Source organism: Nannospalax galili, unplaced genomic scaffold, assembly GCF_000622305.1.
Source record: "Nannospalax galili isolate Female #2095 unplaced genomic scaffold, S.galili_v1.0 scaffold179, whole genome shotgun sequence".
NCBI classification, from domain to species: Eukaryota; Metazoa; Chordata; class Mammalia; order Rodentia; family Spalacidae; genus Nannospalax; species Nannospalax galili.
The window spans coordinates 961602-979240 of NW_008342627.1; the positions used below are offsets into that span (position 1 = coordinate 961602).

Here is a 17639-nt window from a genome sequence, read left to right on the forward strand (position 1 = left end):
GCTAGCTATTGATACCGTTCAGCGTTGGCTTGCCATGGCCAGGGCTACACTACATGACATACATGTTTCATCTCCACATGATTACAACTCTGAAATATGTGAAAGCCTGGTATTAAATTTTAACTCGTCCAAGATACACAGTCAGTTAGAGAAAGCTCTGGAGTAGTTGACTTCCAAGTCTATGTTTTTTAAAATATTTATTATTTTATTTTCTGTACATAAGTGTATTGCCTGCATTGTATAAGTGTACCCATGTCCTGCAATGCCCGAGGAGGTCAGGAGAGGGTTTCAGATTCCCTGGAACTGGAGTTAATGATCGTTGTTAGCTGCCGTGTGGGTGCTGGGAATTGAACGTGGGTCTTCTGCAAGAGCAGCCAGTGCTCTTAACCTCTGAGCCATCTCTCCAGCCCCAAACCCATGTTTTTATCTATAAACTCTGCACCATCCCAAGAAAGGACAGCTTACTCCTCAACTCATGCGACTAGGCAGATCAATCTCTTTTCTCAGGAGAAAGAAAAGTGGCAGGTACTCAAGAAGGTCGTTTATGTGCATGTGTGTGTGAGCACCTGTGTGTCACCTACATACACATATATCCATAAAATGAACTCCTGAAATCAACTCAACTGGATTGCTTCAACTATGAAACCAATTCAGCTTCCCTTAATATATCTCACTTTTGGGGCCGGAGAGATGGCTCAGCAGTTAAGTACACTGACTGTTCTTGCAGAAGACCCGGGTTTGAATCCCAGCACCCACACGGCGGCTAACAACTGTCCATAACTCCAGTTCCAGGGAATCTGACACCCTCTTCTGCCTTCCACAGGCATTGCACAACACAGGTGTACTTACCTACATGCAATCAATACATGCAGACACATGAAATAAAAATAGTAAATAAAATATTTTTTTAAAAATACATCTCACTTTTTGTTTTGCTGTGTGTTTTATCCATTTTCACGCCACACTAAATAAGTAAACATTGGCCTTGGTTCTTGCAAGTGTGAATTGAGTTTGTTTGGACACCACGCTCAAGCCTAATGGATCTCTTTTCTCTGTGCACCTCATGGGCTCCCCTGGGCCCCCCTCCTCTGTTTCCTCTTCCCCGGTAGACATCCAAACACAACTGGAAAAATGGGATGATGTCAAGTTTCATGGAGATCGAACAAGCAAGGGCCATCCCATGGCAGAGAGAAAATTGTGCTCATCTAGAACCGGATCAAAGGAGCTCCTGTGGTAAGATGTCTGAATTCCAGAGATGAGCCACTTAAGCATCTGCCGTGTGCAGAAAAGGACCAGAATGGCCAGTGAGCTCCATCAGTCCCCATCCCCGGGCCATGGGAATGAACTGTATGTTGTTGCTTCTACAAATTAGTCCAACTGAACTGTCAACTCCTCAAGCCTGTTCAGTCATAAGAATTTGAGGAGGCTCTGGTTCAACATTTATTGATAATTTTCTGAATGTGCAGCTGAGTTATTCGTCAAGAGAAGTGTGTATATTTGTGTGAGTGGGCTCAATGTAGTGTTACAGCAAGCATCGTTGTTTCTGGTTACAGAGGATTTCCCTGGCTTTCACAATCCTTCACTGTCATATGGTACAGTAATTACAGATAATCAGTGGAGACTCATGAGAGAATCTAGCCATCTGAGTTTTTTCTCTATTTTAAAGATTCCGAAAAGGCAGCTTCCTGTTTGGGTTGGCTGTGGTCCTTGTGCACCTCCGCCTGCATGAGCTACTTTATGAGCTGTCTCCCACAAAAGCAAGACACTGCTTTTTCATAAAAGTGGAATTTCCTACTAGAAAAAAATACAATAAAATAGCATGGCATCCGTATGCTCTTTGTCCGTAGTTCAACGGAATCCTAAGTTAATCAAAAAAGATTAGAACTAGCAAGTTGGATACAGCCACTTAAATTCTGGATGTGGTCATAATAACAGACACAGACACTGGAATTCTGACGAGGGGTTTGTGTGGTTCTCAGTGGTCCAGGTGAACAAGGCAGGATTTGAGCTGCATCTGTTCTTGGTGTGAGTGAATTTCCTTCATGTCCACCGCAGGTCCTCAGAACACAGATCTCAGCCAGAGCTGAGCACAGGGAAGAGCATCCTCAACCAAGAGTCCACTTCCGAGTTGGAACTAGTAGCTCCGGCACAGGTAACAAACCCCAGTCTTCAGTGAACCCAGTCTGTTCTGGCAGAGAATGTGTCGTAAATATTTTATTTAAATTTTGCACAGAAAGTTTGAAGTGTTTTTCTTAACTTTGCATTGCAAAGTGTGTTCTCACGTCGTTGCTGGCTCGGTGCTTAGAATAACTGATTGTATGCACGTCCCTGTCTTTGGCTGGAGAACGTGCTAATGAATTCACTGTGTGCTTAGCACTTCCTCCTGGTGCTGCTGTAGACTATCCCATTATTTGGCAATATGAAAATCTGTTCTGTTCCAGTATTAACACTGCTTCTAGAACAGAACAGAAAGAAGAGGAAGTTACATCTCGAGTATTCATTCACATCTGCGCCCTGTGGAGTAAGGTGCTGTACACCAGTATTCTGCACTAAAATAAAGTGCATGCCAAAGGTCATGCTGTTCTGTTAGCAGTGATCCATCAAGCTGCCACTGTGGGCACCCACGGAGCCTTGGGATTCACTGGGCTTTTCTTATGTTACATCTCAGGCTCCAACAATATTATATATTCCTGTGAGCTGCATTTTAAGATGTTTTTATGTGTATAGTGTTTTGCCTGCATGTCTGTATGTGTACCACATGCATGCAATGCTCATAGAGGCCAGAAGAGGGCATCAGATCCCCTGGAACTAGAGTTAGGCAGTTATGTTAGCTGCCACATGAGTGCTGGGAACTGATCCCAGGTCCTCTGTGAGAGTATCAAATGTTCCTAACCACGAGCATCTCCATCCCCTGTGAGCTGCATTTCAAGGTGCTCCTCACAGGTGCACCCCCATTTCAGTGAGGTCAAACGTCTCTCTGGGCATAATCACTGGAGGAAATGGGATGTGAGCCACGTCTGCCTGTCCACTGCTTGGCCTCAGCTGCAGCACCTCACACAGACAGCTGTCATCCCCACGGGTCTGAGAACACCAAAGCCAGTCTCCGTCTTTCTAGACCTTGACAGATTTTTAAGGTCTTGCCCTTCAACTGCAAAGATCTAAGAAGTTTGTGTGCATTCTGCAGTCTTGCTGAAGTGAGACTAAATGTGTAAAGGTATTAAGTGGAGGGACTAAGCTTCCAGAAGAAGTGCTCTTGATGTTGCTAAATAGCAGGTGGAGACTGACAGGGGACACGAAAAGCTGAAGTGAAATAAAGGGACACTTGGGGCTGGAGAGGTGGCTCAGCGGTTAAGAGCACTTGATGCTCTTGCACAGGACTTGAGTCTGGTTCCCAGCACCCACCTCAGGTGACTCACAACAGCCAGCCTGTAACTGCAGTCCCAGGAGATCTGATGCCCTATCTGGCCTCCACAGGTACCAGACTACACATGTGTGTGTGTGCACACACACACAAATAAATAAATAAATAAATAAATAAATAAATAAATAAATAAAAGGCATGAAGAAGATATGTGCACATCCTGCACAGCCACAAACCAAGTGGCTATATTCAAATTAGGCTGTTCTCATTTAAATATGTAAATTAAAGATTTGCATAAAATTTTAAAGTGGCATAAATCTTTTTAAAAATGAAGGAATAATTATAATAACAGTAAATATTGTTGCTAACTCTTGAGTAGAGCTGTAATACCAGTCAGTTCATTTGATGCTGACTAAAGGCAGAATAAGTAGTTTCATCACCGCCCCTTGTATAGACAGCAGAGTGAAGGAGTTTACTGTGGACCCACAACTACAAAGTATCAAAGAAAAGGGCTCAGAGAGGAAGTGATGAGGCTCCAGAACCTTCCTAAGCCACCAACAGCTCCCTCCAGACCCCCACCCTCGGGAGGAAGGACGCGGCTGTTCTCAGACCTCAGCTGGACAGCCAGCAGACTAACCTCCTGAATAAATTGCCCACAAACCTTAATGAACTGCAAATGTAACATGAAAAAGAAATGTTTCTTTTTGTGCTCATTTGAAATGTGTCTTCTTTGAAGAAAAGCCACAGCACTTATTAGAAAAGCATTTCTTCATGAGTGCATTAGAGTTCAACTCAGCTGCAGTAATCAGTGCTGTTCCATGCACGGATGTTCCTGGAACAGTGAAACACAGCAACAAAGTGTTTTTTCCGGAGCAGGATAAGAGTTGGCACAGTGGGTCTACTCTACACCAAGCTGGGCCAGAAGAACAGCTAGGGTCCCTGGTTACCATAGAAACCCATAATGCATTTATCTTATTATCCCAAGGACTGCTAGTCTCCTGCTGGTCAACTGATTTTGTCCCACCACTCTGTCCTGCTTACCCACAGCGTGCCTTACCGTAAGCAAACATGATGTGCTATAGAAAATTGGTTTGAGGGTTCTCATGTTGTCTTCCAGAACACAGCTTAAAACGCATGGTGAGAGTCTCTGTCCAGGTCCATCCCAGTGAGTCCTCTGAAAGGGGGAATTATGTGTCAAGGATTTACCATCTCTATTTTTATTAACATTGAATGTTTATTTATCAAGAATCACCTTAGAAATCATATATGTGCTTTTAAAAATTCTAATCCGTAGTTAAATAGGAAAGGTTTCATGAAATCCATATTTAATACTCTATCTGAAACACAGAGTCACTGAAATAGCATCAAAAGAATTGACAGATCCCACTATGTGTAAAGAAAAATGGAAGGAGGTTGCTGGGGAGGTGCCTCTTCCGTGAAATGCATGGGTGATGAGGACCTGAGTTCCAGCCGGACACCAATGTAAAAAGCCAGGCGTGGTGCCACATACCACAATCCCAGGGCTGAGGAAGTGGGAACAGGAAGATCCCTGGGGCTTTTGGTCAGCCAGACCATGTGAGAGATGTCTCAAGGACCAAGGTGGATAGAACCTGAGGAGCAACACTTACGGTTCACCTCTGGCCTCTACATGAACACACTTGCACACACATGTGCCCACATGTACATGCATACATATACACACACAAAAGGAAAGATTTTTGTACTGTTAGACGCTCACTACTCATCGACCATGACCTCTTTATGTAGGCACAGTAAAATTATGATGAAGGTTGGACAAAATTTCAACTTAAAACTGAATTGCAAATCATTGAAACAAACTGTTTCGACTCATCAGAACTGGCTCCACGCTCACCCAGATGGTTCACAGGAAAATCAAGAACCATTTTCTTTTCCCTCAAGCCAACATAGATTATCCTAGGCAGTGACTCAACAGGTGTGGAGCTATTTACAAACCTGTTTAAAAATCATATTTCAGAGTCACAAAGAAAATGGGAGCTTGTCATGTGAAAACGTATGTGTTTTTCATTTTCTTTTTAAGATGGAGAAAGGGAAAGCATAGTATAATGTCAAACAGTGCCTTGAATACCAAAATCAGGGGACAGAAGAGCAGTGGGTTATGTAACCTGTAAATGTGTAAGGGCACAGTTCTGGGCATGTATGCAGACTGTGTAGTTACCATTCCCTAGACGTACCTGTTTAAAGAAATCACACAATCTGAAAAGTAAAAATAGAAGAGTTGAATAAAACACACAAAGGAAGGATGTAAAATTTCCCTTTCCCATTGATGGGTCTGAGGTAGCCGGTGGTGAAGCCCAGGGGGGAGAACACAGCTTCTCCAGAAATGATAGTTCGAGCATTTCCTTCCCAGTTCAGGCACTGTGTGGGGGGCTCTGAGGTGGACTCCTGCAAACCTCAGACTTCACATCAGGTGCTGCTCTGCAGCGTGCACTCTGGACACTGTCACCATCAGGTAACTCTCAGGCAACCTCAACTTCAGAGCAGAGCCTTCTCCACATAACACTGCCCTTCAGTGAGGAGGTAATGTAAGACTGTGTTTCTCATGTATTATGTGAAATGGTCATGGTAGCCTTGGAGTTTGTGTTCTCTCCATGTCACATGAAAAAAATAAGAGTAGTTTTCTTAAAGTTGCATATCTGAGGAAGAAAGGGGCCTGAATTCAAGTCTAGTCACACCCATCAATTTCCAAAGCCCTGGTTCTTAGCCACAGAGCAGCCCGTGGCATCAGCCATCTTGTGCTGCCTCTCTGAGCTAGCTCATAAGCCAGCTGTTGCTCTTTTCATCACAAAGGATGATTATTACCTAACTCTGAGGGGTTAGTAAGAGTAAGTAATGTTCGAGTCCTTGTTATTTTCTTCTAGAAAGTTCTAAGACAAATTAGAATTTTCTTAGGACTTGTCACCACACACAATTCATTCTCCCAAATTCACTCTCAGACCCTTACTTTTAGGAAAACTATTGGCTTCCATCTCAGTTCAACCAATACGATCATTATGTCTGCTGTCCTTTGAACCACATGTGAGGTGGTGAGTATGCTACATGAGCTAGGTATAAGAGATACTGGAAGGAATCCAAGATGGCACATGCAGAGATTCATAGTGACTGAAACACCACTCAAAATAATCAAGGTACAGAGTCAGCTGACTTTCCATCAGCAGTCAAATGGATGAAGAAAATGGGGTCCGTATACATCATGGAATATTATTTAGCCATTAAGAAAAACAAAACTATGCCATTTGCAGGAAAATTGAAAGAGATCATCATGGTAAGTGAAATAAGGCAGGCTCAGAAGATGGACACTGAATTTCTTCTCTCGTTTCCAGAATCTGGACTTTGAAAAAGTAACGTCCAAAAGAAGAGGGGAAGAGAAAGGAGGCCAGTGTGGGGGTGAAGGGAGAGACGGGACTGGGTAATAGAAGAATGAGATCGAAGGACAGATATAGAGACCAGAGACACCGCTCAGTGGTTAAGAGCACTGGCTGCTCTTGCAGAAGATCCAGGTTCAACTCCCAGCACCCACCTGGTGACTAACAGCCATCCATAACTCCAGTTCCAGAGGGATTTGATGCTGTCTTCTGGCCTCTGTGGGCATTGCACAACACAGGTGCACTTACAAATATGCAGGCAATACACACATACACATAAAAAAATAAAATTTAAAAAATTAAAAAGTATGAAAATGAAGCCCATTATTCTGTGCAATAAACGACACTAATGAAAACATTCAGGACTGACTGAATTAACTAACAAAAGAACTAGATTTCTCAGCCCAGACAGACCCATTGTTTGCTTGTGGAAGGACAACGTGTGAGTCATATCTCCGTCTTCCCCTCCCAGCCACACAATGAGCTTTTAGTGTGGAAGGAAGAAAAGGTGGAAGAAAAGAAGTCAAGAAGAAAGAAGTCTGAGACATCATTGTCAACACAGGAAATCAGCGCACAGTGGGATCTTCTCAGTAAATGTTTGTTGGCATGGTGAAGGACGCTAAGGGGAAAGTAAAAACGCAGAATTTTACAGTGAAAGTGGCTAGTGATAGGCAGTTTAAGAAACAGAAAAATGTGACGTTTTCTTCCAGATCATTTTCAACTTGTCTCAGTAATAGTTTCTGAAAATATGCCGCCCATCCCTTTTCAAGCAGCACTTACCTGGATGTCAAGCATAGAATTTCATCACTCAATGGGTATGAGGACCGTGCGTTGCCAGGCTCTGGACAAAGGAACCTGCCCTTATACCTGAGGACAGCTTTTGTATGTGCACCCATGACAAGTGTCTGTTGACTGATTCAAAGTTCTTGAGCATCTCAGTGAGGTTGTGTTTACGTGATGTAGTGTCAGACTCCAAGCTGTCTCCATCAAATACAGAAGTGCTGTAAACACAAAATACTTTAGTGAATTACCAGTCACTCCTGATAAGTACCAGCCCAAAAGCTGGTAATGATAGCCAGGCTCAGCAGAACACTCACTGTGCGTTATGTGTTTGTACTTACAGAATACTACTCAACTCTTAAGGGACTCTGCATAAATGTAGACTCTTCAGATGAGAATTTAGGGATCCAATGCGTTCTTCCAGGTGATAGTTGGCAATGAATGGCAAACCAGGGCCTGGTTGGTAATGAATGGCAGACCAGGGCCTGCCTCAGGCAACCTAACTTCAGAGCTATGCCTGAGGTTTGAAAACCATGCCACCCTACACCCAGGACCTCAGTCCTTATATGGTTGTGTTCTAAAGTACACACAGGCCTTTTTCTTCTTCCTCAGTTGTTTTTAATAGAACTCTATTTTCATTTCTGAGGCCATTACAAACTGTCCTGACAACAAGGAGTTGATTTAGCTTATAATTAAATCCAGGTTACAGTCCATCGCTGAGGAGGTTGTCAGGTAGGAACTTTTTAAAATCAATTCTTTATTTTATTTTTGTGTATGTGAGTGTATTGCCTGCGTTTTAAGCGCACCCATGTCGTGCAGTGCCCACAGAGGTCAGAGGAGGGCACTGAATCCCTGGAACTGGAGTTATGGACATTTACTAGCCACCATGTGGGTGCTGGGACCCAAACCCAGGGCCTCTGCTAGAGCAGCCAGTGCTCTGAGCCGCTGAGCCGTCTCTCCAGACCCTCAAAGCAGGCACTTGAAGCAGTCACAACACAGCCGCAGTCGAGTCAAGAGCAGGGAGAACCCAACGCACACCCTGCCTTGCTTACTTGCTCCCAGCTAGCCTGGTTCTCTTTTAAACAGTCCAGGATTCCGTACCTAGGGAACGGTGCTGCTCACAGTGGGCAGGATCTTTCCACACCAATTAACATAATCAAAATGACCCTCCACAGACATGCCCATAGACCAACCTGATCTACAGAATCCCTCGTTGACTTTCTTCCCAAGTGAGTCTAGGTTGTATCAAGTTGAAAGTTAAAACTTGACCAGACAGAAACTGAACTTTTTAAAACTGTATTTTTATTTTTTATTTTTTTATGTATATGACTTTTACCTGCATGTATGTCCACTATGTACATGCGATGCCCACGGAGGCCAGAAGGGGTCAGATCCACAGGAACTAGAGTTATGGATAATTGTTAGCCACATTATGGGTGCTAGACACTGAACCCAGGTCCTCTGCAAGAGTGTCCAGTGCTCTTAACCCCTGAGGCCTCTCTTCAGCCCCAAATACTGAGCCTTTAAAATGTATTATGACAAGAGCGCTCTAGAAACAATAGACAGGCAGTTACCTCTCTGGGTTGCTAGGAACAGCCATCAAGGTGGTTACCCAATAGTCAGTCAGTCTAGGTAACTACAGCCATAAATGAAATCATTTCTAAGTCATAATTTTGATCACAGCCATAATTTTGAATAAAATGAGACACAATATTCCTTTTAGAGAGTGGTTAAATTCTTCCTTCTCCTTTATCTATTTATCATTCAGAATGATCACCAACTAGGGAGGCTAAATGCTTTCTTCTTTGGAGAGTATAAAACCCTAAGATCCAATTAGCTTAAACTAATTAAAAAGATATTTTAAAATATTTCCAGGAGGTAGCTGTGACCACGGAACACTTTTCAAAACCACGCAATAAAAGAAAAAGCAACGTACACGTCAAGTATATCATGAACTTGAGTTTCACCCGTGTATGTGCGATACCTATGTGGGTCAGAGGTTCTCTCTGAGGACCTGAGCCAGCAGCACCTGGGGATTTGTTAAGGTACAGATTTGAGGCCTCCCACCAGGCCCACTGGATCAGAGACCCTGGGGAAGGGGCCCCGCAATCTGCACTTTAACAAGCCGTTTCAGATGTCTCAGTTCTCACTAAAGTTTGAGGATCACACATACAGAGGCTGTGCAATTAAGACAGCTGCCACTCAAGCTGACAAGGGTAATCATTTTGTTTGTCAGGCCTGTAATCAAAGTGCCATATCAACACGTCACAGGCATTACCATGTTCTTCCAAGGTAGGTTGTTTTTAGGTGTCCTGGTTGAAAGGAAGGCTGCTTTTAGCACCACCCGAATTTCATCCTCAGTCCTTAAGCAGCGTGTCTCGGCACACTGTGAAATCGTGGGAAGGGACCCGAATTTTCCCTTGCATGCTAACCTCTGTTTGGCACCGCCCTGTTTACTGTTTACTACCTGTGTTCCCTAACATTTAACTTACACTTTCTAGGGCAGAAACATTTAAAAATGGTGAGCTAGGTAACACTTAGTAATAGCCTAAAGCCTCTCAAATAACATGAATAATCATGCTTCCTTAAGAGTCACTGTACCATCAGGATAAAGGCCATTTGCACAGGGAGATTCCCCTTGTACTTGCTGTGTTCAGTGGGAAAGAGAGGGTGAATGGTAAGCCTGGAATCCTGATATGTGGTGCCCTTTGTGGCCTGTGATTCATGAAACGTTGATGAAGGGAGAGGCCGGGACGGTAATGCAGTCCGGCTGGGTCAGGCTTCCCAGCAAAGCCGGTCCGTTTCACCAGTGAGCAGAGCCTGCTGATAAAAGGCAGAGCCTCGAATGACAATCTACACACTTCCTCTTCCCTCTAATGTCATTCATAGGTCATTTCCGACGTGTAAAATGCACAGAACACTCCTCTGTGATTATATCTCAATTGACAAGTAAAAGTATATGTTTGTCATGTAGAATATGATGCCTCACATCCTTGGTTTTATAAGAAGAACACTTACATCCCCTAGTGTTTCTTGGGACTATAATGGCTTGTGATTTCCTACAGTCACTCCACTCCTGACCCTACTCCTCATTTCTGAGTGAAGCTTTTCATCCTTTGACCAATGCTTTCCCACTTACCTCCTGAGCCCCAGCCCCAGCCCTGGTCACCACCACCCTCCTTCCTTCTGGGACATCAGCTGTTGTAGATCACACACTTCAGAGTTGATGACTGTCCTTCGGTGCCTGGCTGTGTCAGTTACCCAGTTACGGTAGTGTTCCCTGGTTCCAGCGTTCACAGATGACAGTGCTTCCTTTTTCACGGTTGAACGGTATTTCATGGTGCATGCATATTAAGTCATTAGTTGACAGACAGGAATTTCCATTTCATGTCTACTGAATAATTCCACATGGAACATGGGGTTCAGAGACCTCCTCACGTAACGCTCCCGTTTCCTTTGGATCGCGTGGTAGGCAGAGTTTCCATTTTTTTGAAGGGCCTCTATACTGTCTTCATGATAACCACAAACTTGCATTCCCACCAACAGTGTGCAGGAGTTCCCTTTTCTCTCTGTCTTCTCCGGTCCTAACAAATCCCAGGTGATACCGGACTCTGGATTTCTCCTCCAGTTCCTTGATAGTTGTGTTGACTAGTTTCCACGTGCCTGTTGGTGGTCGGTGTGTCTTCTTTCAGGAAATGTCCACACGTGGTCTTCAGTCTGTTCTTAACAAGGTCATTTGTTTCCCTGTACTGAGTGGTGTACCAGCAGAGGCCTGGAGCATGTCTTCCCAGAGGCCTCAGGGGGAGGGAAGCCTGGCTGCACCGTGACTGAACTTCCGAACTCCAGAATGTGAGAGTCTAATTTTCTGTTGTGTTGAGCCACTCAATTTGTGAAGATACTTTGGCGGGGGGCTGTCCAAGAAAACTAATACAGGGTCAGGCAGACTTAGAAAATGCTCTATCATGGATGAAGAAATAAGTCATCTCAGCTTGCCTTTCATGGGTGCTGCTAGACTTCCTCTCAGGACCTCCTGGAAAATAATCAGGAAGCTGCTTGCTCTCACGGTGGAACAGTGTGCAGACCAGGGCAGAGACCATTCCTGCAAGAACCATGCATGCACATTACCATATCTGACTCATCCTAGATTACCTGAAAAATACTCCAGAAAACATCTGTCAGAAACACTTCCTGAGGAGATAGGGTTATGGCTCAGTCTGTCGAGTCCCGCTACACAAGCTCTTGAGGACCCAAGCTCTTGCCAGCACCCATGTACACAGTCAGGCAGTGCACACTACAGTCTCAGAGCTAGGGAGGTGGGACAGGACCTCTGGGACTTTCTGGCCAGCCAGCCTAGGCTCATCAGCGAGCCCCACTTCCCATCGAGTGACCCTGTCTCAAATACTAATGGAACTGTTGGCTCAGTGGATAAGGACACTTGCTGCTCTTACAGAAAACCAAGGTTTGGTTCCCAGGACCCACATGATGGCTACCAACCACCTGAAACTCCAGTTCTGAGGGATCCAACACCTTCTTCTGGCCTCCGCAGGTGCCAGGCGCTGTGTGCTGCAGTTACATACATGAAGGCAAACACTCATCAAATAAAAACAAATAAGTCCTTTCTTAAAAGAAAGAGAAAAATAAAATGGATGGTGGAGAGAGAGAGAGAGAGAGAGAGAGAGAGAGAGAGAGAGAGAGATTTCTTGAACTCAGGAAAGCAAGGTGAGAAAAGGAAAGAACTTAGGGTTTTTGTATCGTGTGATGTCAATTATCCGCCACCTTCCATCTGGTTTATTTCAGGCTCGCCTGACCAAAGAGCACCGCTGGGGGACGGCTTTGCTCTCCAGGAACCACTCCTTAGAAGAGGAATTTGAAAGGGCAAAAGCAGCAGTAGAGGTAACTTTTTTAAAACAAAAATTTTCTATTTCAGGTTTTTGAGAGTAACAGCCACAAAAGTCAAATTTCAGTGGATTCAGATAAAATGTCTGTAGATGTGAGAACATGAGGTTGTCAGGATGAGACTTCCAGCCAGAGAACCTGTGATTCCCCACCAGGATGGCAAGGAGGTGTCCCCTGTCATGCCAGTTCTGTGATTGGCTAGCTATGCCTATCTGGAGACCAGGGTCAGAAAGAACTCAAAGCCTGGCCTGGGTTCCATGGATTCCCTGATGCCCCATGAGGCCTGGATGCCTGCCTGGCACTTCAGCTCTTCAGCATCTAGCTCGATGTCTGAAACTTGATTGTCTTGCCACTCTGGTAGAAGGATTAGCCCGGATATTCTAGCAAATGGACAGCCCATCCTGACCCAAGCCATTATTTTTCTATCATTAAGGAAAATAGAATATTTTCATAGAATATTGTCCAAAATATTGTTGAGAAGTAAAACGATTTCTGTTATTCAGTCTTCCAGTGGGACGGGGGAGAAGGGAGGCTGAGGGAAAGCAGACTAAAGGCAGCTTTTGCAGGCTCTTTTGTCTGTTTCCCTCCTGGCTGGACTCAGAGCCCATCACCCAAGCCCACTGGGGTGCTCATCAAAGCTTTCTAAGTTACCGTTTGAGAGTAGAGCTTTTCACTGGACTCACGTGAGCCCGTTGGGACCCCGTTTCATTAGTGATATGTATCTTACAGACTGAAAGCACTCTTGGAACGCTGCATAAGCCTACCTATGTAACCATCTCACCACTAGAATTCAGATGAAATGATTACATTAAGGGTTCTCCTCCAGGAACTCTATACTCCGTGGTCAGTAAAATCGTATTCGCAATTTAATATTACAAGGTTTCTGTCTTCTAGAGAAATAATTTTAGCCATAATTTCATGTCATCATTCAGAAACCCAGTAAGAACACTTTTATCTCACCATGCAAAGAACACCCAAATTCCTCCTTTAATTTTAAACTTTTCTAATTAAAAAAAAAAAACAACACGCTAATGAATATTTTAGCACTCTTAGCGGGAACAACTGATACAGTCGACTGAAACCAGCTGAGCTCAATCAAATCACTCAAATGCATGGAGCCTGTAGCTTAAATTACCTTAAATGTAGGCTTTCTAGATTTAAGAGCTAATTTAAATTTATCAGTTGAACTCCTACTGTGCCTGATGTATAGAAATGGCACTCAAACTATTATTTAGAAGCATAGAACTTTGGGTCAAGAAAGACATTAGCACTTAGTCCCATTTATAATGAGAAAGATAATGAATTTAAACTCAAAAGACCTAATTATGGAATAGCAGCTTGACTAGGAAAATAACGACCCACATACTAAGGTAGTTACTCACTGAGTCTAATCCTGGTTGGGAGTGATCTTAAAACTCTCCATCCTTACCAGGCAAGCATTGTTTTTCTTTTAAAATGCTTGACCAATTATTCCCCTTTCTACTTGGACACAGACAATTAGGGCGCCTCCCCTCTTTCTGAGGAAATACTCTCCTTTGTCAGTCACTAATTCTCACAAAGCTCTTGTGCTGAAATTGGCCCACCAGCAGTTTCCATTTGGAAGGAGACTTAGCGCCATGCTTCTGTAAATAATGCCCACCTCACCTCACCAAGCTGTCTTCTCCTGGCTTCCCTTGTCTCTCTGGGGCCTCCAACATGTCCCTTCCAGCTACAGGACAACCCGTCTAGTCCTCAGTGTCCACCCCTCTATGGCTCTTTCCAGCTACAGAACCCAGGGCTTGAATGGTACTTTAAGTAGATATTCATTTAGCAAACATTACTAGTACATTAGGGTCCTGACTGCTGAACTAGAAGTGAAAGAGAAACCAGCCAGCCCTACGAGGCTGTCTAGTAAACGGCAGAGAACAGAGGACCAGCCTGGTCAACCACTTGCTGCTACCATCTGTGAGATGAGGGCTTGGATTTCTAACATCCCAAAGCCCTGTAGGTTTGTCTGCACATGAAACCGATGGTAGGTACAACAGTCTCAGCTAATCAGAAAACTGAGCAAGTTTGTTTAGCCGAAAGCCCGATTCTGGGAAACCTTTGTAACAAATGAGGAGAGACCATGTGGACCACAAGGTACTACTTATAGCCATGTAGAAAAAAAGGGGGGGGTAAAGTGTTTACACTAAGGTGATAGGAAATCCTGCGGGCTCTTCACCTCCAGGTGTTACTGAAACTAGGAGTATTGTCTAAAAACAGCAGAAGGTGTGATCTCATTCCCTCCCTGACTCCCAGCTCCTCACACCTGTCAACCTTAGGGATCAGGGTCCAGCACATGACCCGTGGAAGAACTCTTTCCCAAAATACAGCAGAGAATGTCTGTGTCCAGATGTTCACAGTAGTTATCCTCTGATGGCTCTCTTTGGGTAATTTATTTTATTCTGTTATCTGCATTTTCCAAATGGTCTGTGATAAACATGTGTTGTGTTGCTAATCAGAGGGAGTGTTGCAAGTGTAGACACTACAGTGGAATGTAAGATTCTTAATTGCATTTTTTTATTTTTTTATTTACATAATTTATTGAGAATTTCATACGTATATAAGGGGTGTGTGTGTGTGTGTGTGTGTGTGTGTGTGTGTGTGTGTGTTTGTGTGTGTATATGTACCTGTGCACATGTGAAGGTTAGAGGAAAATTTGATCAAACTCTAGTCATCAGGCTGCTGAGCCATCTCCCTGGCCCAGGATATAAGATTCTTAAAAGAAGATGGGGTTACATCTTAGATGTTCTAATGCCTGGGTTCCATCTCCAGCACCACACAGTTATAGGGCTGCACATCCGTCATCCCAGTACTTGGGAGGTGGAGGCAGGAGATCAGGAATTCAAGGTCACCATCAGCTACATAGTACGTTCAAGGGTACATAAGACCCAGTCGAAAAGAAAAGAACAAACATTCACTAGTTGGACAGAGGAACGGGTCAGGGAGGAGGATGAGAGAGTAGTGGGGTGGGGGGGTTGAAGACGATCACAGTACATTGTATACAAGTATGAACTTGTCAGAAATAACAAGAAGTAAAATAGAATTATTGCAGATTGCCCTCTCAGAGGAGACTCTAAATGTGGTGGCATCCAGATGAAGGGGCTAAAGAGACGACTCAGCCCTTAGGAGTGTGCATTGCTCTCCCAGAGGACTCAAGTTCGGTTCCCAGAATCCATGTCAGGCAGCTCACAACCACCTAGAACTCCAGCTACAGGAGATACAGTGCTCTCTTCTGGCCTCCACAGACACCTGTGGTTATGTGCACACACAGACACATAATAGAAAAATAAAATGCTTTTTCAAAAGATCCAGATGAGAGTCCCGGGAACACGCTGGACTTTTCCCAGCTCTCTACCTTGTATTTTTAAGTCTGATGTTTCTTCTTGTCCGTACTTGTTTTGTCACCACTGTCTCAGGATGTTCCCTCTCCTCCGGGTCCCCTCTCTTCCATCTTCTCCTACTTTTCAGTCTGGTCCCTGAGCTCAACACACCAAATTCATCATTCAGAGTCCTCCACTCTCTTCTCTGTGGGAGCACTATTCTCCCAGGTCCTCGTGCAGAGGAGTCTTTCGTGCCACTGACCTCGTAGCTGATGTGGCAGCACCCAGGAAAGTCAGTCTTGACCCTCCCTTACTGTTATGTCACTCCAGCTTCTCCTTCCTTACCGTGATCACTGGGTCTTTCCTGGTACATTTTTGCTGTTCTTTTTCTTGTGTGGCCTCCTTGGAAAGGGCGCTTCATCTCATATTCACCACACGTTCTGGGTAGTTTTCATTGTCAACTTGACACAACCTGGAGCTCCCTGAGAAGAAGGAACCTCAACTGAAAAGTTCCCCAGATCAGACTGGCCTGTGGTCACGTTTGTGAGGACCATCTTGAGTAAAGTTGATGTGGGTGGTGCCGTCCCTAGGCACGTGCATCTGAGCTGTATAACAGAACTAGCTGAGGGAAACAGCAAGCCAGTGAGCAGTGTCCCTCCCTCCCCTGCCCAGGCTTCTGCCTGGGTTCCTGCTTGAGTCCCTACCCTGACTTCCCTCAATGATGACCTGTGACTGGGAAATGTAAGCCAAATAAACTCCACAAGTTGCCATTGACCATGGTGTTTATCACAGCAACAGCAGAGAGCTAACAGAACAGAACAGAACCCCAATTCCTTCTAAAATAATGCCCCATCCCTCCAATACAGTCAATAAATATTTCCCGAGTGAGGGGCTAGATGGTTGTTGATCACCACCACATGGATGGCCTTTCCTTCTGTCTTCTTTCTGATCTATCTGGAGTGCCATCTACCCGGCTAGGGTAAGAATATTTGGCTTGACAGCAGAACGTGGAGTTCTACTTGAAGACTGGTGACTTATCCCCTGTGGCTACCTCTGCCCGACATTGACAACAGCCTGGGAACAGCTCAGGGAATTGCCAAGTAGCTGTGCCATGAGGGGAACTGGGCAAACCTTATACGTCAAATCCCATAAACTCACACTATTTGCTCTAGAAATGTGCGATGTAGCTGACCACTTGCCGTCTTTATGCTGAAATGCCCTAAAATCTGTTACTAGAAAAAACACTACTAAACACACACGCATACACACACACACATGCGTGAGCTTATTGCATATGTAAATGACCTGAGAGTCTGTTAATATTCAAAGGTTGATATTCCTCCTGGTACCCTGAGCTGTTAGTTCTAGGCAGTGTTTCTTACAAGGGAGACTCTTTGCCTCCATGTCTTACATTTTATTGAGAAAAAAATAAAAAACACCAAAAATTCATTTGTGTCCCAAGTATCATAATTTTCAAATAGCTGGTTCTTCTCTTTGGGACTTTAAAAAATGTGCATCTTAAAAACAACAAATACGGGGCTGGAGAGACGGCTCAGTGGTTAAGAGCACTGGCTGCTCTTGCAGAGGACCCAGGTTCAGTTCCCAGCACCCATGTGGTGGTAACTCCAGTTCCAGGGCAATCTGATGCCCTCTACTGACATCTATGAGCCTTGCATGACATAGGTACACCTACCTACACGCAGGCAATACACTCACACACGTAAAACAAAATAAAAATAATAAAATATTTTTAAACATGCATCTTCCCTATATGAAAGGAAAAGGTGCTTCTTCCATTCTTCCTGTGGCTTTCTTCACAGACAGCCGCTTCACTGTGAGGCCAGCTGCAGTGGG

At 44.3% G+C, this 17639-nt stretch overlaps 1 protein-coding gene across 10 annotated transcripts in view; it reads left to right on the forward strand.

Annotated features, from left to right (window-relative positions):
• Pex5l (peroxisomal biogenesis factor 5 like) overlaps window positions 1-17639 on the forward strand; it is a 208812-nt gene that overhangs the window by 152392 nt on the left and 38781 nt on the right. For all 10 annotated transcript variants that reach the window (XM_008838652.2, XM_008838654.2, XM_008838648.3 and 7 more), the window contains 3 exons: window positions 1110-1233; window positions 2056-2152; window positions 12343-12438. In XM_008838652.2, coding sequence (XP_008836874.1) covers window positions 1110-1233; window positions 2056-2152; window positions 12343-12438 — 317 coding nt within the window. The remainder of the gene's footprint in view (window positions 1-1109; window positions 1234-2055; window positions 2153-12342; window positions 12439-17639) is intronic.